At 50.5% G+C, this 22,880-nt stretch overlaps 11 protein-coding genes across 11 annotated transcripts; 7 read left to right on the forward strand and 4 right to left on the reverse strand.

The window, feature by feature from the left end:
• Nucleotides 1-38: 38 nt before the first annotated feature.
• On the forward strand, nt 39-584 carry CTRU02_206952 (uncharacterized protein; the record flags this gene model as incomplete). The annotated part of the gene is made up of 1 exon (XM_036729433.1): nt 39-584. One exon carries the CDS (start codon nt 39-41, stop codon nt 582-584), a length of 546 nt encoding a protein of 181 aa, XP_036578940.1.
• A 402-nt stretch (nt 585-986) lies between these two features.
• CTRU02_206951 (Kelch repeat-containing protein-like protein 2) lies at nt 987-3,273 on the reverse strand (the record flags this gene model as incomplete). Its single annotated transcript, XM_036729432.1, has 4 exons — nt 987-2,302; nt 2,357-2,785; nt 2,834-2,941; nt 2,991-3,273. The coding sequence occupies 4 exons, from the start codon at nt 3,271-3,273 to the stop codon at nt 987-989; spliced, it is 2,136 nt and encodes a 711-aa protein (XP_036578939.1).
• Nucleotides 3,274-4,525: 1,252 nt separating this feature from the next.
• Nucleotides 4,526-5,820, forward strand: CTRU02_206953 (chloroperoxidase-like protein; the record flags this gene model as incomplete). The annotated part of the gene is made up of 3 exons (XM_070204806.1): nt 4,526-4,548; nt 4,604-4,991; nt 5,071-5,820. The coding sequence occupies 3 exons, from the start codon at nt 4,526-4,528 to the stop codon at nt 5,818-5,820; spliced, it is 1,161 nt and encodes a 386-aa protein (XP_070061339.1).
• Nucleotides 5,821-6,754: 934 nt separating this feature from the next.
• On the forward strand, nt 6,755-7,510 carry CTRU02_206954 (uncharacterized protein; the record flags this gene model as incomplete). Its single annotated transcript, XM_070204807.1, has 1 exon — nt 6,755-7,510. The coding sequence occupies one exon, from the start codon at nt 6,755-6,757 to the stop codon at nt 7,508-7,510; it is 756 nt and encodes a 251-aa protein (XP_070061340.1).
• Nucleotides 7,511-8,635: 1,125 nt separating this feature from the next.
• On the forward strand, nt 8,636-9,427 carry CTRU02_206955 (uncharacterized protein; the record flags this gene model as incomplete). The annotated part of the gene is made up of 1 exon (XM_036729430.1): nt 8,636-9,427. One exon carries the CDS (start codon nt 8,636-8,638, stop codon nt 9,425-9,427), a length of 792 nt encoding a protein of 263 aa, XP_036578937.1.
• A 1,046-nt stretch (nt 9,428-10,473) lies between these two features.
• On the reverse strand, nt 10,474-11,989 carry CTRU02_206956 (CorA-like Mg2+ transporter; the record flags this gene model as incomplete). The annotated part of the gene is made up of 2 exons (XM_036729429.1): nt 10,474-11,053; nt 11,112-11,989. 2 exons carry the CDS (start codon nt 11,987-11,989, stop codon nt 10,474-10,476), a joined length of 1,458 nt encoding a protein of 485 aa, XP_036578936.1.
• A 1,006-nt stretch (nt 11,990-12,995) lies between these two features.
• On the forward strand, nt 12,996-14,996 carry CTRU02_206957 (Lysophospholipase; the record flags this gene model as incomplete). The annotated part of the gene is made up of 1 exon (XM_036729428.1): nt 12,996-14,996. The coding sequence occupies one exon, from the start codon at nt 12,996-12,998 to the stop codon at nt 14,994-14,996; it is 2,001 nt and encodes a 666-aa protein (XP_036578935.1).
• Nucleotides 14,997-15,345: 349 nt separating this feature from the next.
• On the reverse strand, nt 15,346-15,638 carry CTRU02_206958 (uncharacterized protein; the record flags this gene model as incomplete). Its single annotated transcript, XM_036729427.2, has 2 exons — nt 15,346-15,420; nt 15,474-15,638. The coding sequence occupies 2 exons, from the start codon at nt 15,636-15,638 to the stop codon at nt 15,346-15,348; spliced, it is 240 nt and encodes a 79-aa protein (XP_036578934.2).
• Nucleotides 15,639-16,863: 1,225 nt separating this feature from the next.
• On the reverse strand, nt 16,864-19,388 carry CTRU02_206959 (WSC-domain-containing protein; the record flags this gene model as incomplete). The annotated part of the gene is made up of 6 exons (XM_070204808.1): nt 16,864-17,447; nt 17,629-18,123; nt 18,183-18,347; nt 18,406-18,647; nt 18,716-19,042; nt 19,102-19,388. 6 exons carry the CDS (start codon nt 19,386-19,388, stop codon nt 16,864-16,866), a joined length of 2,100 nt encoding a protein of 699 aa, XP_070061341.1.
• Nucleotides 19,389-20,217: 829 nt separating this feature from the next.
• CTRU02_206960 (uncharacterized protein) lies at nt 20,218-20,582 on the forward strand (the record flags this gene model as incomplete). Its single annotated transcript, XM_036729425.1, has 2 exons — nt 20,218-20,331; nt 20,442-20,582. 2 exons carry the CDS (start codon nt 20,218-20,220, stop codon nt 20,580-20,582), a joined length of 255 nt encoding a protein of 84 aa, XP_036578932.1.
• An 830-nt stretch (nt 20,583-21,412) lies between these two features.
• On the forward strand, nt 21,413-22,814 carry CTRU02_206961 (uncharacterized protein; the record flags this gene model as incomplete). Its single annotated transcript, XM_070204809.1, has 5 exons — nt 21,413-21,964; nt 22,042-22,161; nt 22,259-22,451; nt 22,525-22,603; nt 22,664-22,814. The coding sequence occupies 5 exons, from the start codon at nt 21,413-21,415 to the stop codon at nt 22,812-22,814; spliced, it is 1,095 nt and encodes a 364-aa protein (XP_070061342.1).
• Between the last annotated feature and the right edge of the window lie 66 nt (nt 22,815-22,880).

The raw sequence follows: 22,880 nt of genomic DNA on the forward strand, positions 1-22,880 counted from the left end.
CCATAAAACTTTTCACGCGGTTATCAAGAGTCTCTCTCATGATGACTGGCAGCAACACCACCATCGGCATGAATCATATCGGAGCCTCCCAGCGCAAGGGGACTCGGCCTCCCCACCTTGATATTATGATTCGTGACGCACACATCGCCCAACTACAGATCGAGGTCTTCCTACGTAGGAATGCTGCCATAGCCGCGGCATCCAAGATCAAGAATCTTGAAGACCTCAAAGACATTGACCAGAATGAAATTATTCAACTCCAAGTTCGCTTGGATGAGACGCGGACTTACTATCATCGCCGAAACCAGTCACTCGAGGAAGAAAACCACCGCTTGAGGACGCAAAACGGCCGGGAAGAAGAAGACAAGGCTAATGGTCTTGTCTGTTCTTGCGCCACAACCGCCGAGGGCAAGGGTCGTGCTTCGTCATTTTTGAACAAGACGATCGATTCCAAGGCGTGCACCTGGAGGAGCCCCGACCCAATTAACGTCGACGACATGATTGAAACCTGGGTCCTCTCTGGCTCAGACAGCGGATCCGAAGGATACGACTCGGATAGTAGCTGGACTCACATCACGCTCTAGTCCGGCAACTTTGTTTCCCTCATCGGTTTAGCCCTCTTGCGGAATGCGTGAAAGCCGGACTTGCATGCTACCACATCAGGGGAAAGTACCTATCGAGAGGAGCAGGGACGACAAGGAAGCGCTAAAGGCTGGTGTAGCATGTCTGGGGAAGCAAATATGAGTGAGGACTAGATGGATATAGGCCGACCGTGCATGTGCTTGGCACTGCTTGCGAAGCAGGAGGGTATTCTCATCCCGGTATTGCGATTGTTTCTAAAATCATGTAACCTAAAGAGTGGCATACTAGAGCAAAGATAAAGTTGAAACCAGTAACCCTCATTGTAGATCCGTGCCTTTGAATCGTCAATAGCCAAATCGTCGGCATCAACATAAACTTGAACCCAACCTCCGCCCTAAAAATTCTCAGCGACTGACAGGGCTATGGCCGAAATGCCTTTCTTCATATGCGTTTCTGTCTGAATCAATAGTCGGAGTAAAACTCGTAACTCTAGGTGATTGCGTCACCTCGCTCCCCATCTCGACCGAGCCTCCATACCGCGGGCTGCTCGGCATCTCGCTTGCGCCACGGGGGACTTCAAGCTCCGCCGCATGAGTGACCGGTGGCGCAGGAGGAAAGCCACCGAAACCTGGCTTTGGCTCGGGGGAGGGAAACGGCGAGTACCCCGGCAACTCTGAAAATGCGCTATGCCGGGAAGCGGCGGCAGCGGCAGCAGCAGCAGCAGCAGCTTCCTCAGCCCTCTTCTTCTTCTTGCGGCGGAGGAGCACGATGAAAATGCCGAGGCATACGATGGCGATGGCGCCCAGGACACCGCCCACCACTCCGCCAATGAGAGCACCCTTGGATGGCCCGTTTGAAGAAGGTGTCGGCGAAGGCGAGGAACTTGTGGTGCTATTGGGTTGAACAACGAGCGTATAGGTTGGTTTATACTCCGGCCTAGGCAGCGACGGATCGAAAATGTACTGTAGATAAACGTCGCTCCATACCCGTGGTTTCGTGAGGACCGCGCCACCAGAAGAAGTTCCTCCCACGGACGCGACGACCTTGCTCGGAACTGGTGGTATTCTTTTCGCGGCCTCGGTATCGTATCTACCTGTGTAATTATGCGTGGCCAGCGAGAAGATCTCGACAGGCATGTGGTCCGCACAGGTGTTGACATTTCCCCTGCTGGGTTCTTTGTTCGTCTGTATGCCTCCCACAATAAGAAGGTTCTCGCCTACAGCATGACAGGTATGTCCGTACATACCGTCAGCACGGGTATGGACCATCGTCCACTGGAAAGTCGGTAGTGAAAGAACCCAAATCTCTTCAGATGTGATGTACGTCGCGTAGTTTTCGACGCCGGCGATCATGTATATATTCCATGACGAAGAATCCTTGGCGGGGACGAGAACTGCACATATATCAGAGCGACCGGTAGGGATATCGGGGAGACCAAAGGTTTCTTGACGAAACCAGAAGCCTGTTTCGATGTCGTAAATGTCTACGAAGGATAGGTTGATGTTGATATTGCCTGAGCTCGCTTTCGGGACTCTTACTCCGTATGGCGTGGGGTCACGGGTTGTTTGACCGCCGAGGTTAACTATGATGCCCTTGTTTCCGACGGGGACATGAACCATCGCGCCATTCATACGCGGGCCGATGTATGTCGGAACCGAGATGTTGGTAAGCTTTGGCTGGGATTCATCGCTGGTGTCGAGTTCGAGCATTCCCTCGAGAACTGGAGATGTCAGTTCAAACTACCCAAATAAAGTGTGGTGGACCCTCTGCTTACATCGGAAATCAGCACTTGCCTCATACGGGACGTTGGCGCGGCTGGATCTTTGCTGGGTATATCCCTCAAATATGTAGCTCCTTCTCAGCGTTGGCGCATCGCAAAAGGCCGCAGCCCCAGGTCGGTCGACGATTTCACCATTGTTGGAAATCCTAAAGTCTGTCGACTTGGACCACCTTTCCGTGTCGATGTCAAACTCCCATATGGCAGGCTCGGGGATGTTGTTGGTGGCCAAGAACGATGGGTTCTCCTGGTTGTTAAAGGAAAACCATCCTCCTAGTTGATAAATCTTTCTCGTGGATTCGGAGTACCAGAGAGCATGCTCAATCAAGCCATTTGGGACGTCGGGGGCTTTGAAAATGGAGCGGTAGGGCCCGGTTTCCTGGTTAGTGAAGTTCTTTGATAGGTCCAAAACGAGGAGCTGGCTGTCTTTTCGATGTTAGGAAAGACCTTCACTGCAAGTGGATGATAGCTTACGCATTCCACCAGTATGACCCCCAGCCGGCGTGTTGTAGAAAGTATTCCCGCCTCTAGGTACGTAGGTGTTGCCCCCATCAATGTAAATCTTTCCATTAGCATAGACACCTGTCTGGGTTAGGACTCAACGACGTCGAATAATGCTGCGGAAACTCACTAGCATGCCTGAATATACGGCAGAAGTGCTGCGATAAGTCATACACGCTACTATTGACGGTGGGAGCAGGAACCGAAGTAGGGGCAACAAAGACGGATGTAGAACTAGCAGCCTGCCTCTCTATCAACGAAGCCGAGGTAAGCATTGAAACCGCCCCTATGAGCAGCGCAATACCGATAAAACGCATATTGGCAGTTTGGTTGTTAAAGAGAACATTAGGAGTGAGAAGGTCAAGAAAACGCGGCCCCAAGGGGAGGTGGGCATGGACGGGTATTTGCAGCATGGGCCGCAGCCAACACTCTCACCTCGAACCCATGCCAAGGGAGAAGACCAGGCTAGACACCAAAACCAGCGGCACGGTTATGAAGCAGGCAGCGGATGAGGGCTTGAAGAATGGGGTCCAGAACGCCGGTCTAGCATCGCACAGGAAGTTCAGCAGTAGCAACAGGCAAGATAAGCCTCAATATGCCAGTTTCGGTCGGGACAGCCGACTATCGAATTAAGCATGGTGGGCGAAGAAGTTGGGGAGATTCCATTGGGTCTCTTTTGCGTAGTGGTGATGGGGACATGGTTTTCATTTGTCTGGACGAGCATGCAAGGGAGCTAGAGCCTGCTTGCACATGGCTGACAGGCTTGTTGTGGTAGGAGATACAAGAGGCGACACGGAGACGATGGTTGCATCTTTCCTGCAGGCGAAGAAAAACGCATGGCTCGTGAGATGAATCGCGTCACGTACAAGCCGGGGGTCTGGGCTTATCGTGTTGGTGTTCAGTGATCATTGTTGTCTTCTTCGTGAACCAACAAGATTAGCAGTCCAGATCCGGAGCTTGGCTGTCAAAATATCATGCCATAACCCTGACCCATCTAGTTGGAACAGGGAATATAAAAAGACAGCAACATATGCAGGGCAGCAACCGATATTGGGGGCTGTTGGAGGACTTTAGGTAATCTCCAAATGAGGCTCTCACCTTAAAAAGTGAGGTGAAGATGGCAGGATTGAAGAAACCCAAGCCATAGGGGCCCCAATGTCGCATCAAGGCCTGAGGCCCCCACTCCCGTTTCCCACCTCCCGCTAAAGCAGCCACACTACCCAGGATCCCCCGCTGTCCCCAATGCTCTGAGGTGGCCCCCCCGCAGTGCGGTGCCGACTGGTGTCAGTGGGATTGACAGTCAGCGGCCCCGGTTGTGCCGTCTGAATCGGACTCAAGCAGCCAATCAGCGGTCCCGATGGATAATGCCACAGGAATCCGTCTTGCAATGGCGTCCTGAAACTTGCTCACCTCCATGCCGTTTTGGGATTCGGAGGTTGGTCACAGGGCTGTTGCTTGTGTTCATGTGCGACAAATGTCAGTAGAGCTCCCCTCCCGTGAGAATGGCGAGCTCATAAGAAGCTCTTTGTCCCCTCGAGCTCGAAGCTTTGTTGGAATCTCTCATCTCTTTTTGTTCTCCAGTAAGCTTTAAGATCACTGCACAACAAGTTACCACCAACGAGGGCTGGTTCTCTACTTACTTAACACTTGAATAATATCGACAAAATGCCAGCCATCTTCGATCATCAGTTCGTCACACTTGTCTCCTTCAAAAATTCAACGTTTGTATTAATCCACTATTAGTGTTCTTCCGGTCGGGAATGAGCAAAAGGTGCAGCTTAATGCCTTAGCCAAGGACCAAACTGCCGCCTCCCGCGAGCTTCCCAGCACCGCCGATTGCGCATCACATTTAAGGCTCCTTGAGGCCTTCGTTGCCCTGCGAAGAAGCGTGGAGCTGCTCGCCGAAGAGGCAAACTTGACCGCTGAACAAGGCTGGGACCTCTACTGCAAGCGGGCGGTGTCTCGCTTTGAGCGATGGGTCGCTGATGTTCAAGGTGGGGAAACGACAGAGGGGGCACCGATTGACGTGGTGATGGCATGGCACGCTCTCATGCTGCACCCTAAAGCATATGCCAGATTTATCGAGCTCGGCGGTGGTCTCGGTCTAGATGGGCTTGACTGGTCTGGAGTCGTGAGTTTGTCCTTCTAATGCATCGACTCGAAAGAGGTTAGGTGTCTTGAAGTTGAGAGGGTCGCTAACCCATCCGAAGTCGAACACCATCGGCATTGACATCACCTTGGAAAGATGTCTCGGCTTGATCGATGCCAATGGCACTCTTGGCTCCCTGGTTTGCGAAGCCAAGGAATCCACTGGTGTCTTCAACCTAAGATCGGCTGCCGGGTCTACCTTGTTCTCTTATGACCTTGCCGCTGCAATCAACCGCCAGTTCGACTTCTCCGTGAAGATGTCCCGCTACGCCTGGTCGCGCTCTCCCGCTGCAGAAGCCACTCTCGCACAATCTATCAATCGCTACCGCAACTTCTTCCATCTCATCGGCGCACACCCTGGTACGGTTATGGTACCGACGCTCGACATCGATCTTGTCTGGCATACCCACCAGCTCTCGCCTCTCCGCTATCGTGCATACTCTAAGAAGATGGCCGGACGTCTGATCGATCACGATGATGAGATCAGCGCGGACCGATTGCAAGAGCTCTCAACAGACATGCAGGGTCTTTGGCGACAGGAGTTCGGAACGGAATACCATGTGTGCCTCTGCTGGAACTGTGAGGCAGATCGGGCTCACATTAATGTCGAAGCTGTAACGGAGAGACTGCGTCGTGAGGAAAGGCAAAAGGAGTTGCTACCCTTGGCTGATCTTGCTTTCCCTCGGTGTACAGATTGTGGCAGCCATGCCACAACATGCTGTCCTCCAAGTGAAGACGCTGGCGGCTGTGGAAGCGGTTGTGGCGGTGGATGCGGTGGTGGTGGTTGCGGAAGCTGTGGTGCGATGAAATGAGCAGATAAATGAGTCGAAAGAAGCAAAAATGAAATGCGTTGCCTCGTACCTGAATCGAACAGGTGATCTCCTCATTACTAGTGAGGCGCTGTACCACTAAGCCAACGAGGCGGTTGTTGCTTGTTGAAGACGCGTGCAAAATTTGTGAATATCAAGGGTTCGAAAATGTGTGATTGTGGATTCAGGGTTGCTTTTGACCCACATCGCGCCTCTTCCCCCTTTCCTGCAAATGGCCTATGCCAAGCCCGTTGTCTGAAGTTGTCATTGGCTTTCTGGTCACGAACGGATACGCCAGATTGGAATTCCATGGGGTATCCTTACCCAGCGGTCAACCTCTTAAAATTTAATCATATTAACTTTTTCTAGCAAATTAAGAAAAGCCGTTTCACTTCTGATGGAACAACACTGACCAATAGGAGGTGAACCAATTGTAAGTCGACGGCCCGGCGGTCTCCCCAAGGCCGCCGACAAAACAGATGAACTGTGAGGTTAGCCCGTATTGAAAATATAAATATAGATAAATATGTGGAAATGCGTAACGGTTGAAGAATGTTCTACGCAGGACAACCCGGCTTCCTCGGGTACACTACTATGTGCTACATAGTAAGTGAACGGCAGCGGGGCCGGCCCTATCGGGCTCGCCGTGGATGGTGACCCGTTATCGTGGCCGGTACTCGGGAGCTAGCTTAAAGACCCTTTCCCTATATATGATGGCATAGCCCCTTCCGCTGCTAGCGGCCTTAAATCATGCAATATGGTATTCGAAATCCAATCGTTATAAAAGTGTCTTGACGCCGTTGTAAATCCTCCATCCCCTTTCCTCCAATCACCCACAACACTTTCGTTCAACACTGGCACAATAGACCGTCACCTTCGTTTGCAGCTACAAACCACACTCTCTCTTTTCCAAACACTCAGTTCCTCCAAGTTAAGAATGCGCGCTTCAGTCATGGTTGCTGCAGCCTGTGCCGCTTCTTCCAGTGCCTTTGCGGTCCCCCGTGACGAGGATCCCGCCTTCGCCTGGCAAGCCCCTGACGCCTCTGTCAAGCGCTCTCCTTGCCCCATGCTTAACTCCCTCGCGAACCACGGCTACCTTCCCCGCGATGGCAATGCCATCACAATGGACAACCTCATTTCCGGCCTCGGCAAGGCGCTCAACTTCAACGAGTCTTTGGTTCGCACACTGGGAACCCCGGCCTTTGCTACGTCGACTACCGGCAACCCCAATACCTTCAACCTCGATGACATTGCCAAGCACAACGTCATTGAGCACGATGGCAGCTTGTCCCGCGCTGATTTCGCAGTGACCGGCGATGCCAAGACTTTCAACGAGACCGTCTGGGCCGAGACTTCGGGGTATCTCGCGGAGGGTGCCAAGTCGACGGAGAACAAGGTCAACGTCGCGACTATGGCCACAGCGAGAAGCAAGAGAATCGCTACGGCCAAGGCTACGAATCCTTCTTTCAACCTCACATCCAGCCAGGTCACCGTCTCTCTGGGCGAGTCTGCAGTCATTCTGGGAACCATTGGAGGAAGCTTCACGTCGCCTGCTGCGCCGTTGGACTGGCTCAAGATCGTTTTCGAGCAGGAGCGTCTGCCCTTCAAGGAGGGTTTCAGCACTTCCGCTGAGGTGATTACCACGGCGCAAGTCCTTGGACTGTCCCAACTCATTGCTACTAGCAGTACCTAAGCAAGATAGACAAAAGGGGAGGCATCCTATACAATAAAACACTTCATGAACATAACGAACATATAAATTATCTTGGGTGTATTTTATAGCCCTGTTGCCAGTAACCAGCGCTTTACGTGTGGCTTTCGATACTACCAAGTATCATTTGAATACGCTCATAAGATATGCCAAGCTTTCCGTGAAATAAGTAGCTGAATACTCGGTATCAGCAAAATATGAAGAAGAAGAAAACAAAAGGTAGAGAGTATGATACTTGAGTACATATCGATATCCATGAATCCATCGCTGCAACCGACGTGGTGTGGCCCAGCTTTGGGTATATTAAGTCTCAGTTCGTCTGCTTTGCGCTATAGGGCTTCACGATAATGCATATTGCGGCTGTTTCTGGCCTAACACAATAGTCCAGAACTCGGCTCGACTGGCTCGGCACCGTCAGACACGATAATGAGGCTGTCAAATAGGAGGTTATCGCTCGAGAAGATGGCGACACGAGCGACGTAATGCCGCACTTCGGGAACAAAGCGTGCGAAGGCTTTATATGTCGACGGAGAAGCGATGGCGGAATACCATATAAGTTAGGGGTACTCTCCGTTTGGTGACGGGACGTGGAATAGATCGTTATCAACAATTCCCTGCGCTGATATAGCTCGGTAAAACTAGATAAATCTGTACAGTCGCGCATTAGTCAGGAAGAATTTTCTGGCTTACATAAATGCCTTTGAAAGCAATCACCTCATTGAATTTCCTGCAGTTTAGTCAGGTTTATTTTGTCAGATAGAACTTTCTGGCTTACATGCAACTGAGAGTAATCACCCCAATGACATGTCTCGGCTTAGTAGTCAAGTCAGGCAAGCCATTTGCCACACTGCATTGGCCAGTTGTTTCCTCCAAACAGGCTACTTGTTGCTAAGGTATTTTACTGAGTCAAATAAGTTATAGCATTTATAAATGACAGAGCCATGGCTTCTTAAAGATGACCGGTCTGCCCTTTGCGTATTCGTTCAATCTCCCTGATACAAGACAACAACTCTCAAGACCAACCACAGCCTCGATTTCGAGAAGGGCGACACAACGTACAAACTTCCATCTCACATCTACTGCAGAAAGAAGTAATCGAGGAAAGAGATGCCTGCCGCTAAAGCACCAAAGCCTTTTGGTATTGCCTTCGTTCATGGAGGCTTTCATCTACCCTCCTGTTTCGACCTGGCAAAGAACCGTCTAGAGGCAATCGGGTTTTCCCCTGTCGTTGGTGTTCGCCTCCCCAGCGTCGGAACCGACCCGAGGGTGACAGTTGAAGACGACGCTCGCAGCATCCAGACAGCGCTGGACCCGTATTTGGAGCAGGGCATTGAGTTTCTTGCCCTAGCGCACTCGTATGGCGGCACGCCACTGACAGTCGCAAGCAAGGGGTACTCCGTAAACGAGAGAGCTGCACAGACGGGGAAGAAGAGGGGGGGGATCCGAGCTGTTGTTTATATAACGGCCAACATGCCTCCCCAAAAGGGAGCAAGTGCGTTGAGTGTCATGCCTCCGGGCCTGGATATTGTCGATGTAGTGGACGGTCTGGTAACTGCCAATCAGAAGGCCAAGGCGGCTTTTTACGGACCCGATATGCCGGACGAGCTTGCAGACGAATGTATGGCGGCTTTGTTACCGCAGTCGCAGAATGCTCTGTTCGGTCCCTCCCCTATCGGGCTGGAGGATCTGACTATTCCGGCTTACTACATTCTCTGCGAAAAAGACCAGACCATTCCCCCTGCGATACAGGAACAGATCATATCTACTATCCCAACGCTTAAGCGGGTACTGCGCAACCCTGGTGGCCACGCCGCCTTTATTACTGAAGTTGAAAAGTTTGTGGAGCAGATCAATGAGATTGCGGATGAGGTTGAAGAAGAGGAACTTAGCAAGGAATAGGGCAAAGAGGCTTGATAACATAAACGGGAATGAGCTAGAATTGATCATTGCTGTCATGTTATGGGTTGTACAAGATGAAGGGGGGTACATAAACACAACGAAGAATATTATAAATCATCTTAAAATGAAATTTAACCTGGCAAATAAGGAGTGAGATCTGGTTGGGCAGTGTGTGTTTCGCACCTGGCACGTACCCAGCTTTCCAATGTTGTTAATACAAAGTCAAAGTTACTAAGCAGACCTTGGCATTCGCAGATACGGGAGATCTACAGTTGGCATCCGAAACCCAGTAAAGGGTGACAAACCAGAAGTTCTAGCATTTTGTCTTGGCTTAACTGGCCATAGTTTATAGGGCGCCAAGGAAACATCCGGCCGAAACGGCACCAAGATGTTAAGGGAAGATGCACTACGTCAGCCCTACGCAACGCCTGTATGCCAGGGGGATGGAGATGGAAAGATTGCCGAGCCATCTATCCGCAAGGGCGTAAGAGACTCATTCGGACCCTGTAACCAAGTTCCGTCGGCCCCCGACGAGTCCACTCGCACGAACCAAGTCAGGAGCCCCTCGCAACTCGGGTCCCTAACACAGATGCCCTGATTGGTGCCACCGTAAAAGCCCGGATTAGTAGCACTTTCCAACCGCAGCCATCCGAACTAGCCTAACCGGAAATGCCCATGACAAAGGGGGTCCCCATGGTGAATCTACATGACATGTTGTGGCGGGCCTAAAGGAGCGGCGAATTTAACCTTTTGAGTCCTGAAAATCTCGAGCTCTCATTGTCTAGTTAAATAGACCTTGAAACTTATGTCCCGTTTATAGATTTAATTCTTATTACTATTAAAGGTGCAAATGAGGTTCTTTTTTGAGCGTTTGAGATTCAGGCCCGAATTATACATCGCACGCAGACGTCAACTGAGGCTGGCAGAATTTGTCTGAGCAGTGAGGGTTCGTCCCAAGGGGCAGAACCGTGCAAACATTAAGTCGGCACGATATAGGTCCTGCCTAGTAACAGACACTTCCAGATGCGTTTCAACATGAATGTGATTCATAGATACCGCGCCCTGCGCGTGATGAGGAATGCGACTATAGGAAATACCAGGAGTACCCCAACGATTCCATAGAAAGGGACGAGGCTATCCTCGCCTTGCCAGGGGACTTTGACGTTCATCCCAAACAAGCTGCTAATGAGGTTGAGGGGAACGAAAACGGATCCTAGAAAAGTGATTTTGGCTAGCGTGTTGTTCGTCTTGGTGCCCTCTGTAATCCCGTCCACAGTAAGCTGAGCAAGGTAGTTGCTATATGCTCGTGACAACATCTTCTCAAAATGTAACAGGTTGCTTTCCATGGTGACGACATGATCGATGATGTCTCCAAAGTAGATAGCCATATCAATGCGAAGGGTGCCACTAGAGACGTTCGTGCAGCGCTTCGCCAAACCACGGAGAACATCGGCCTTCCCGCGCAAGAGGCGCATGTGACTAAGCGACTTTTTGCGGGCAGCACCGAGGTGTCGAAGAAACGTATGCCTGTCGTCGGGTCGAGAGGTGATGACTGCTTCCTCGATGCCCTCGCTTATCAGCTCGATGTCATGGATTTCTGGTGCGAACGAATCGACAATGTTATCACTGGATACTGTCAGCCATAAATTCTGAGCACTGGTGATGTGCAATATTGACACAGTACATCAGAGCGTAGCAAATCCAGTCACTGTTGAGTGACTCTTGATCCTTGAGTATAGCTATCCTGTTACGGACCCTCTGTGAGTGGACGTGGGATCTGTAGCAGAAGCTTATAATTCCTTCGGGAAACACAACCATGTAAACGCCGAAGGGCTCGTAGTCATCACCGCCGTTATCATTTCGGATGGTGTAGAATGATTGAAAGTCGACGAAGTAGTAGGACGGGAAAATCGCAACCTTTTCCCGTGTCTCCTGCGTCAAGATGTCCTCCGTCGTCAGAGGGTGTACCCCGAATGCCTCGCAAATAGCACGAGTCTGTTCGTCGGTCGGGTTAGCAATATCAAGCCACCATCTGTTGTTGCCTTCTCCTCCGGAGGAAGTAAACAAAGTCCGAACCTCTTCGTTGTCCAAGATCAAGTCTCCAAACGAATGGGCATTGATAGTTGCTTCTCCTGTTAAGGAATAGAACATGCAACGTGGCGACGCTGTAGCATTCCCCTTGCTTGCCTGGCCTGCAAATTCCCTGACCTTTTCTGTGCCGGCCCCTTCGATTGACTTAGTGCGAGGAGTGGGCGAAGCGCTCACCCGATTCGATATTTCGACTTGCACGAGAGACGGCTGTAAATTGAGGTCTGCTTGGCTCTGCGCGCACCTCTCCGCCCTCTCGGACACAATGAGAGCTTCTAGACGCGCGAAGTCTATACGTAGGCGGTTGCGTGAACTGAAGTCTCCAATCAGTGAAGGATCAGCTGCGTGTAATCCTTCATCTTGCATCATATGCCCCCCATTCAACGACAGTTTAGGTTCCGGAACATTGTGGGCCTCTTCGGATGTCGCGGCGCATTCGGCCGGTGAAAGGCAATGTTCCCCAAAATCGAACATGCTGAGAAATTCTACTCCGGTTGGGTTTCCTGATTTGTCGGTACTCTATCGCTATGCTGCTTTCTGCAAGTGGCTGATGTGGCGAAATAAAGTGACAGGCTTAGATCCGTCTATCGCCCTAATCTAATCCATGGGGCGTTCAGGAGAAAGAAGGTCGGCTCGGCCGCTCAAAGAAAACAAAAGTCGAGCCATAAATAACTGGCTTTTTCAAAGAGCGATGCTATTGAGATTAGTAGTTGACAGCAATAGCAGACCAGGATCTTGTTCTGTGGTCATTCATCGACGGTATTCTCGCAGTCGCAAAACTGGTGCCGTGAGCGCCATAGCCAACTCTTATACTGGGCATATGCCGGAGTTACCCGGTTTTGCAGTTAATCGAATGTGTATTGTGGATGTTTAGGAAGACTTTGGAAAACAACAAAAAACGGTAAGCAGCTTCACTAGAGGCCTCCAGAAGTTGGAACGGGGTCAAGGAATGAATGGTGAGTGGAGTTTTTCTGTCATGACTGGTATTTTGATTGCAAGTCAAAGACAGAATTATTCGTCGAAGCTTTCCTAAAGCCATAAGAGCGGTACCACTATGCCTAGAAGAATTTAGCGTTAGGACCCTTCCTGCAGCGGCGTCGTTAGGTGCCGACGTGCCGACACCCGGTCGTATGTCATACGAGTATTTTGTGGCAGTTCCCGCAACGCCGCGAGCCTCGGACACCGAAAGCGCATCTGAAATATCCCAAATGAGAAACTGACTGGAACTAACAGCAAGCCCGACCGTTCCGCAACTACATCACAGCCACACAGTCGCGCTTATGCGTTTACATAGGAGAGGGCTTGTTGGATGCTTGATAAATCTCTGAAAAGTGACCTACTTGTATTGACGAACGGATCTGTACCCGTCTATTAACATGACTATTTCTTGTCGCAAACATACTTTATAAATCTGTTGTTACGTCCCAGAATTTGCCAGCATCTTGCCATTTTCATTGTAACCAATAATATCACTTTAAGCATGCGTATTCTTCTGGCTATATCCTCCATCCCCTCTATAGCCATTTCGGCAGCCGCCGTTGTAGCTTCAGGTCCGGCAGCACCTCACAATGGCCAACTTGGCGACCTCAACCTGCGAGCTCTACCAGATAGTCCATCCGGTAACTACGCTCCCGAAGTAGTGGATTGTCCTACCAACCGGCCTACAATCCGATCAGCCAACTCACTCTCGAAATCCGAAACAGAATGGCTCCCAAAACGCAGAGAGAAGACTATATCACACATGAAAGACTTCCTCAAGAGATCGAACATTTCAGATTTCGACGCAGTGGCGTATATTGAGACCATTGGCAGGAACCTGACTGCTTTACCTAATATCGGGTTGGCCATATCCGGCGGCGGATACCGAGCGTTTATGAATGGTGCCGGCTTCTTAGCTGCTGTCGACTCTAGAGTTGACGGCTCCACGAGTCCCGGGGGACTTGGCGGACTCCTCCAATCGAGCACCTATCTCTCTGGGCTGTCGGGCGGTAGCTGGCTCATCGGTTCTCTGTATGCCAACAACTTTTCAACTGTTACGAACCTCCGCGATGGAAGTCCCAACTCAGCCATCTGGGCTTTAGACCGATCGATCTTGGAAGGACCAAAGGAAAGCGGCATCTCAATTCTTAACACAGCCTCGTATTGGTCCGATGTGGCTGAGCAAGTCAGAAGAAAACGAGAGAAAGGCTTCAACACCTCGATTACCGACTACTGGGGTCGAACTCTGTCTTACCAGCTCATCAACGCAACAGACGGAGGCCCTGGTTACACCTTCTCCTCCATTGCAGTTACTAAAGAGTTCACTGATGCAGAGCAGCCGTTGCCTATAATTGTAGCGGATGAGCGCTCGCCAGGCACGAAAGTTGTCTCGCTGAATTCGACTGTGTTCGAATTCAACCCGTGGGAGATGGGCTCCTTCGATCCAACTCTCTTCGGCTTCGCTCCCACACGGTACATTGGGTCGAACTTCACAGGAGGTATTATCCCGAGTGACGAAACCTGCATTCGAGGCTTTGATCAGTTTGGTTATATAATGGGAACCAGCAGCAGTCTTTTCAACCAATTCATGCTTCGGAACATATCTGACAAGGTACATATCCCATCGTTCTTGAAAGAAGCCATCACGGATATCATGAAGGAACTGGGAGACAACAACGACGACATAGCCCAGTACTCTCCGAATCCGTTCTTAGGGTTCAACACTCTCGATAACCGCAATGCTGGTCAGAAGGAGCTTGGCTTGGTGGACGGCGGCGAGGACGGCCAAAACATCCCTCTCCACCCACTTATCCAACCGACTCGCGCTGTGGACGTTATTTTCGCCGTGGACTCTTCATCAAATGGCAAGTATACATGGCCCAATGGCACCTCGCTGCGCGCCACGTACAAACGCAGCCTCAGTGGTATTGCCAATGGCACTCGCTTCCCAGTGATCCCTGACGCCGAGACCTTCATTAATCTGGGACTGAACCGGCGACCCACGGCCTTTGGCTGCGATGTCAACAACCAATCGGCCTTTTCCAACTCCACGTCTAAATCATCACCTGTGCCTCCACTCATCGTCTACATCCCCAACACTCCCTATACTGCATGGAGCAACGTGTCGACATTCGATATGGAGTTCCCTCTCGGACAGCGCAACAACGTTATACAGAATGGCTTCAACGTTGCAACTATGGGCAACGGTACGGTCGACGCCGGATGGCGCACCTGCGTCGGGTGCTTCGTCTTGCAGCGTAGCTTTGCCAAGACTGGCACTACTGTGCCCGCAGCCTGCCAACGTTGTTTTAATCAGTTCTGTTGGAACGGCACTGTCGACAGCCGCCCGGTGTCCGCCGACGAACCCTCGCCATTACTGCAGCTCGCCAGCACCACAAGTGTCGCAGCCAGGTCTTCCACTGCTTTTGGCAGCTGGCAATCTGTACTAGCTATTGCATCAGTCACTGTTATTACATTGCTATTCCCCTTCGGAAATGTTTGACTAGGAGTTTACAGCTGAGCTTCAAGGACTACCTAGTCGAGCACTTGATGGGTACGATCTTTCGATCAGCCATGCGCAAACTTGCTGTATGGTTCGAATCTAACGTGTGACTGAGTCCAGTCTTGGTCAATGATGAGTGGAGGGTAGTCGTTAAATATGATAATGGAAGAGCTTTACGAGAAGTCGAGGTTATAAGTTAGAGGGTCTATATTGTAGAAAAGTGACAACAATCTAATACTGCATCTACGCCTTTGAATAGGCTTTCCTCGATACGCTATGAAGGGAATGCCACTTTCTAGAGTAGCGCTCACATACGATGTCATGTGTCGATGTTTTCTTCTTTTACTTCTTAACCACTCAAAGCAGTATAACCTGAATGTGCCTGGCAGCAAGACTTAAAAGCAGACCAGTTTTCAGTGCAGCACTATGACAAGTTAGAAATCGAAGAAGTGTCCTGCCTTTGCATGTTATACTTACAGCTCCATCTTGCTGGAAAGTTGTCTTGTCCCGAGGACAGCATGATGCAGTGTATCCCGAGTTCTCTCCGTTGGGTCTAACGCATTTCCAAAGAATGCTCAGATTGTTATTGCATAAAGCGGCGGATGTTCTGCCTAGGCAAATACTCTGATACATAGTTAGCATTCATAGGCAATTAAGAAGTTGAGAGGGTTCGGCTCGTACTAGGACAAACACTACTGCAAAGTCAATAGCCTTCATTTTCGCTCCAGTTATCGACAGCCAATTTCTAGTATAAAAATGCGTGGTAAACGAACGCAGAAGGGATTTGAGGGTGGGCACCACATCTCGGTTCTTATAGCTTCCGGGGTGGTTCAACGCTACAGGTGGCTTCCCAAGGACCTACGTACAATCATGCCATAACAGATCACAGTTTTGACGTTTGGGTCTATTAAATCTATCTGCAATTACCATATGAAGCTAGCTGTGAAGATTCTTGAGCACTATGGAATGAGTACGAAAGTAACTTCAGCTGGGGCAGACCCAGCCAGAGGCAGCCAACTTGTTTGACAAAACCTTGTATGCCACTTTGTCAAGCCCCTAGGTCCGAAGATGCCGCTTCCTGTATTTGATCTCCACGCCCGGATAGATAACTGTCAAATTCTCTTTGGCACAACTCACTCGCTTTTTCTTATGACTTTTAAGTAGTAGTAACATTTCTACGAGGCTTATCTCATCTCCTATTCAAAGATCTCCTGATGAGTTCCCGGATATTTTTATCTCAGAGTGAGTATCATGCAGTTATTTTATTTGCTATTTTCCTTATCGGTGCTTGGAGTATTTAACATTTTTTGGTGGAATTGACGGATCATAAGCCATAGTCTTCAACTAATTAGTTGCCTCTATTTCAGCTTCGCCCTAGGTGGGTGCCGAGTAGCCGACAGCCTTTGGGTTAAAGGTTGATATATTAACTACCCGAGACCGATCTATAATCATGTAACCCATTCTGGGCGTTCTCGGACATAGCGAGCATCAGCCAATGCATTAAAAGGCTAATTGCATCAATCTGTGTGTCTTTGCTTGTCCGTGTTCGCACATACCGAAAGACCGAAGTGCGCGAGTGACTCGGAAAACACTCGAGCGACATGTTGAGCGGCTTGCCAGGCAAAAGGTGCAATTTAAAAGAAGAAAAATTCTCATGTATTTAGCTTTTCCCATGTTTCAGCTATTTCTTCTATAATACTTGTCATAAGTTCTTTTCCTGTGCTTTTCCTGTGTTTCGTCGCAAACAAACTCAAAACACAAAATGCACAATCAAACAAGAGAGCCGGGTTCGAGGGTGGAATCAGAATTTCCATTGATAGAAGACTTAGTGAGATATAGAAGAGTATAAACGGTACTAGTACTATGCTCATGGACGTAAGAGGTCGTCCAGGTCGAACCAACGCGACGGATCAGCAGCCGCTCCAGTCGCCGTAAGTGTTCTGATTTGCTGAACATAGTTGTCACGCAGCTGTTGGCTCCCCAGGTTTGGAGCCGTCTGCAAGTGGAGAATAGCCGCGTTGATGATTCTCATCATCTCAATTTCCACCACGGATCCCTGACCAAACAGGAAATTGTCTTCCCAATCGGAGTATTTTTCTTCAAAGGAAAACGCCGGATTCGTCATTGTGCTTGCGTTGATCTCTTGGTCAAGAAGTCGCAGCGTAGCTCGCATACGCTGGCTCGTAGCTTTGAATATGGCCACCACTTCAGGCCGGGCCAGATAGGAGTAGAGCATCGCAAAGCGGGTTACCTTGGCCAGTATTCCGGGTGCTACGTTGGGCGAGTTAAAATTGGCCGTGGCTCCATTGAATACTGCGGCTTTCAAAATGTTGAGTTCTTTGTCGAGAGCAACAAGCTCGGTGCCCCCGCCACTGTTGTTGTCAGGCAGGTTGAGCATCATCTGACCCAGAGCTGATCCGCCCCTGGCAGCGAACGGGTTCGTGCCTCGGCCAGGGAACTTATCTGTCCGGGCAAAGATGTTCTTGATCAGCCCGGCTTGGCGACAAATATTACCAGTATCCAAAGTAGCAATGTATTCGGCGAACTGCCGAACGAGCTGCGCTTCGTACACATGTTCCGCTATTGGCTGTTAGCTACCAGATACTAACAGCAGATGGCGTTCAGGCCTTACTTTCGTATGAACCTCCCTTTGTGGCAGGTGGTCCACCAACTTGGGTTGGGTTCCATACAAGCTGGTTAAACTTCCAAACGCAAACTGACTGCGTGTTCACGGTATATGCATATCCATAAGAAGGCATCTGACCTCCGCCAGCCTGATATGGTCCACTTTGGTACTTGGTTGAGCATACCTCAATCTCCTTCTTGGAGTTGGCGCGCTTTACTAATCTTGTGCGTCCCCTATTGGAGTTATCTTCATCATCAGCCTGTCTCTTTTGAGGGGCTGGATCATCACCGGGAACGGTATCACTGTCATCAGATCCGATTTCTGGGTATTGGTCATCCGCGCAAGAAATGCAGATAGGGCATGCAGATGAGGTCGAAGACGACGAGGAAGATGTGGTACTGGTGAGAGTGCTGGTTGGTGCCCTGGTGATTGTAGAAGGAACCTGTGAGATTGTCTGTGTCGGTTTCTGATTCTTTGCATTCTCAACTGCCTGCTCAGACGCTGATAGCGAACAATTGTTAGCATGCTTATACGTTGGAAACATTCCACGCTTTACTTACCGACCGCTTTAGCTATTTGGTCTGCCAGAACCGCCGCAACTGCAGCAGAAGCAGCAGCAATAGCTGTCGTGGCAGTTGAAGATGCCGCCACCAAGTCTTGGACAAGCTGTTCCTGCGCAGCCTTGACGGCAGAGTTTGTGATTTGATCGAGAAATTTACGCGCATCTAATGAGGAGCCTGTGATTAACAAACCAATCCGGGCAGAACTTGAAGAATAACTTACTTTCCAAAGCCTTATCAATGGCGTTCTTAGCTGTCCGTGCCAGATCCGAGTTCGTGGGGTCGTTTTTATAATTATCAACGCTGGTTTTCGCTTGGGCCACTCCTTGAAAGTTTGAGTTCTCGTAAAGAAGAATGCGGTTACCTCCACCGCACACTTGACTTGGGTTTCCTGCACACGGGGTGTTGCAGTCTGCTTGGTTGGATCTCTCTGGATTCACTTGAACGTCACCCCAGAAGCATTCTCTATACACACAAATGAGTTACACTTTTGACATGCATCTGGTTGCCCTTCGGCAGATATCATTACTTACCCTCCAAACTCAACACCCGCGTATCGCCAGCCATCAGCAGCAGCTTGAGCGATGCACTTCTCTACTGTCATACCGGTATGGTCATCGCTGCTGCCGCCCCTCAGGACGCGTGAGTCTGGGGCGTCAAAAAGACAAACAGGGTTTGTGTAGCCGCCCACAGAAGAGACAGTCTTTGGCGAGGAGCTAGCAGGCTCGACATTGATTGCTTTGGAGAAACAGTCGGCTCCGGCAGCGTTGTTGGCTACAAGCACGCCGAATCCACAATTGGCATTGCTTGGTGAAGCTACACCTCCACACTGGTTGGGACACGAGAGGATTTTCTGAAAGCTAACATAGTAGTGAGATAATGTAACGTCGGTAACACAGCCGCTCAAGATCGTACTCACCTTGATCGAATCGCAGATCCTTCAAGGCTTGGCGGCACAGACCCGTCGTTGCAAAGATAAGTGATCATTGCAAGGGCTCCACCAGACTCGGCTGAGGACATAACGATACGGTCGTTCCCGCCATAAATCTGGCCATCTTGGAACCTTGCAATAGCACTTTCGATGCCGGCTTGGTTTCGCGAACCGCCGTCACAGCCATCGGCGACAGTGGCACATTGAACGCTCTGACAGTCAACGCCTCGAAGCAATGCAGAAGCCACAAGGTGGAAAACAGCCGCCTTCAACATCTTGACGCATACAGAGAGGGCCGGTGGCCGCGTTATCGGATCCAAAAGATGATACGAGGTCTCTTTGTAGTATGGGTGCCCTCCTAGCATATTTAAGCATATGCTTCACGAGATGAACTAGGAAGGTGGATGAGTATAGCAGCACCTGACCCGAATACTTTATCAGTCTAAAATCAAATAATGGATGTCTTGGTCAGCGCGATAGACTTTTACCCAATGGCAATTCCTTGCTCGTATGTAGGGGTCAGACTCTAGCACCACAGTTGAACCCATGCATGAGGCCTTATACATTTTTGTCTATAAGAAAATTGTTCCGTGACGCTTACTAAGGTGTCGGGTTTTGGTTGGTCGAGTTGCGTCCTAAAATGTCTCTGTTGGAGTCTTTGACGTTCAGCTGGTTGAGCTTATTGTGGAACCTCAGCCCACACAACCATCCCTTTTACACTTGAACAAGACATGTTCGGTGACTGATGAGCTTTTAGACTCTAGCCCGTACGTAAATACCACCTACAGACTGCGGCATTTGCTTCTGCCTGAAGAGAAAATTTGCTAGCCTACTTCCATTAATAGAACCCTGGTGACTCCACGTACAGGACTATATTGAAGCTAACACTCAACCCCTGTCATGCAGTCACCCAATATTGGGCCAAATGACCCTTACCACATATGCAAGTCTAATTAAGTACGACCTGAGGGCCTTTTCTGTTTTCGATAGGACACTATCAAATCAACTCTTTAAAGTATCGTCAGCCGTTTGTTGAAGTTGGCACCCCTCCGATTAGCCATCATCTTCATTCTCACTTTACCAAAATCGCTTTTGCCCGGCGCAATGCTGGCGCTCAGCCTAATTTTTGCGGCAGGCGCTTTTGCCTCGCCACTTAGTTCTTTGCAACAAGAGGACGGCTTCAGCTCAGCGAGCAATGACACGTCTGGCGATGTCCTGGTAAAGCGTGGCCAGGAACTCTGCCCAGCTCTGTATCCAAATCCTGGACCAGTGCCATTCTTTGCTTTTCCATCGTCTGTGTTGGTTGCCGTTCAGCCAACGTCGACCAGTTTGAGGTCAACGACTTCCTCGGCACCAACTACCGCATCTCGTCCTTCTCCACCTACAACAACGTCATCTCCGCCTGTAGTGACAAGTACGAGCCAAGCGGTGGTAGTGTGCCCAAACAATCCACAGTCTTGCGAAGCTGATGGTTGCTCTGGAACGGTATCGAATGGCCAGCCGACTTGCAAATCGACTGGACAGGCCGGGTGTCCCTGTGTTCCGTCCAACAGAACGCCTGGCTTTTCTTGCAACAACCAACAGAGCTGCAGCGCGAACAACTGTGCTGGTAGCTTCAACAATGACGGTTCCGCGACTTGCAAGAATTACGCGGCCGGGTGCGCCTGCACGGCCACCTCCGGCATGTGTGGCACCAGTCAGAGTTGCGATCTCAATGGCTGCGCAGGCACATTCGACAGCAATGGGAGAGCAACTTGCAAAGGGGCATTCGCAAGCTGTCCTTGCAACCCGACTTCGAATACTTGCGGAGCGGCTCAGAGCTGCGACCTCAACGGGTGTGCCGGAACATTTGACTCAAATGGTCTTGCAACCTGCAAGGGAAACTATGCCACATGCCGTTGCACACCCTCATCAGCAACCTGTGGTGCAGCACAGAGTTGCGATCTGAACGGGTGCGCCGGAACATTTGACTCAGACGGTTTCGCGACTTGCAAGGGCAACTACGCCACATGCCGATGCACTCCTACTACAGGCACCTGTGGTACGCAGCAATCGTGTGATCTCAACGACTGCCAAGGCAGCTTTGACTCAGACGGCGTTGCCCGTTGCAAGGGCAAGTGGGCGGGCTGTAGATGTTTGGCCCAGGGCACCCAATGCGGAGCCCAGCAATCCTGCGATCTGAATGATTGCCAGGGTAGCTTTGACTCTGATGGAGTTGCCCGGTGCAAAGGCAAATGGGCCGGTTGCGGATGTCTGGCTCAGAGCACCCAGTGTGGTGCCCAGCAATCATGCGATCTCAATGACTGTCGAGGCAGTTTTGATTCGGACGGAATTGCTCGTTGCAAGGGCAAATGGGCGGGCTGTAGATGCTCGCCTCAAGGCTCTCAGTGTGGTGCTCAACAATCCTGCGACCTTAACGACTGTCAAGGCAGTTTTGATTCAGATGGTGTTGCCCGGTGCAAGGGCAAGTGGGCAGGTTGCTCGTGTCTGCCTCAAGGGACGCAATGCGGTGCTCAGCAGTCCTGTGACCTCAACGGATGCGCTGGTTCATTCGACTCTAACGGCAGAGCTACTTGCAAGGGTAGATATGCCGGCTGCCAGTGTACACCAACCCAAGGCGGCAGTGGCACATGTGGTAACCGTCAGAGTTGCGACCTCAACGGTTGCGCTGGCAGATTCACGGGCAACAACCCCTATCCTCAATGCACTGGCAACTATGCGCCGTGCCAATGCAACCCTACGGACAACACGTGTGGTAACCCCCAGAATTGTGATCTTAACGGCTGCAACGGTAGTTGGGATGGAAACTCCAACGTCGCGCGCTGCCGAGGGAACTTTGTTGGCTGCAGATGTAACCCGACAGGCGTAAGAGCAACCGAGAAACTATAGCTGTCGTTGGTATGTTTTACTGATCCTGTTTTCATACAGAGTACATGCGGAGCCAAACAAAGTTGCGACCTCAACGGCTGCGCCGGAACGTATAACGCCAATTCGAACGTAGCATATTGCCGTGGCAACTTTGCTGGCTGCGAGTGCAATCCAACACCTGTAAGTTACCTCTTGGCTGTGTTTCCGCGCACCACAAATCCAACCCTGTACACCTACTGGGTTCTACACAAAAGTCTGGCCTAACCTTAAGACACAGAACACCTGCGGTCAGAGAGGTAGCTGTATCGCCGGCGGCTGCGCTGGGCGAAGAGATGGTGACGGCGTATGGCGTTGTAAGGGCAACTTCGCCGGCTGCCCGTGCTATTACTCAAGTTCATGGGGACCTGTTGACACCGACGCCGGATATAAGGGTTCCAGGCTGATTCTAACCTCTAACGACAATGAATGCCGTAAGTAACGACCTGCGCTAGAGCCACAGACTGAGACATGTCTACACAGGTTCTGACTGACTGTTTGCTACAGAAAACCTTCCTAATGAGTTCAACGACAAGATTAGCTCCATCGGAATCTACTCCTGGGTTCGACGCTGCCAGTTCTTTGTGTAAGTTCATTAACCTGCGTGCAAACTGTGAAATCTCTCTAATCTTGGTTGTGACACCAGGGACTGGAACTGCCAAGGGGCTTCGCTGTATGGAAACTCAGAAACATTCTGGGACCTTCAGGGAGGAAATGCCAGATTTAATGACCAGATCAGCTCCTATAAGTGCTGGCTTGACCCTCTCACATATTGCGGCGATAGGCCATGTGGATAGGACCGGACGTGTTATGTTTATGTAGCTTCCAACTTGTCATGGAGTACAGGTCTATATGCCGGTAAA

The sequence above is a fragment of the Colletotrichum truncatum genome (assembly GCF_014235925.2).
Source record: "Colletotrichum truncatum strain CMES1059 chromosome Unknown Contig_0004, whole genome shotgun sequence".
NCBI lineage: Eukaryota > Fungi > Ascomycota > Sordariomycetes > Glomerellales > Glomerellaceae > Colletotrichum > Colletotrichum truncatum.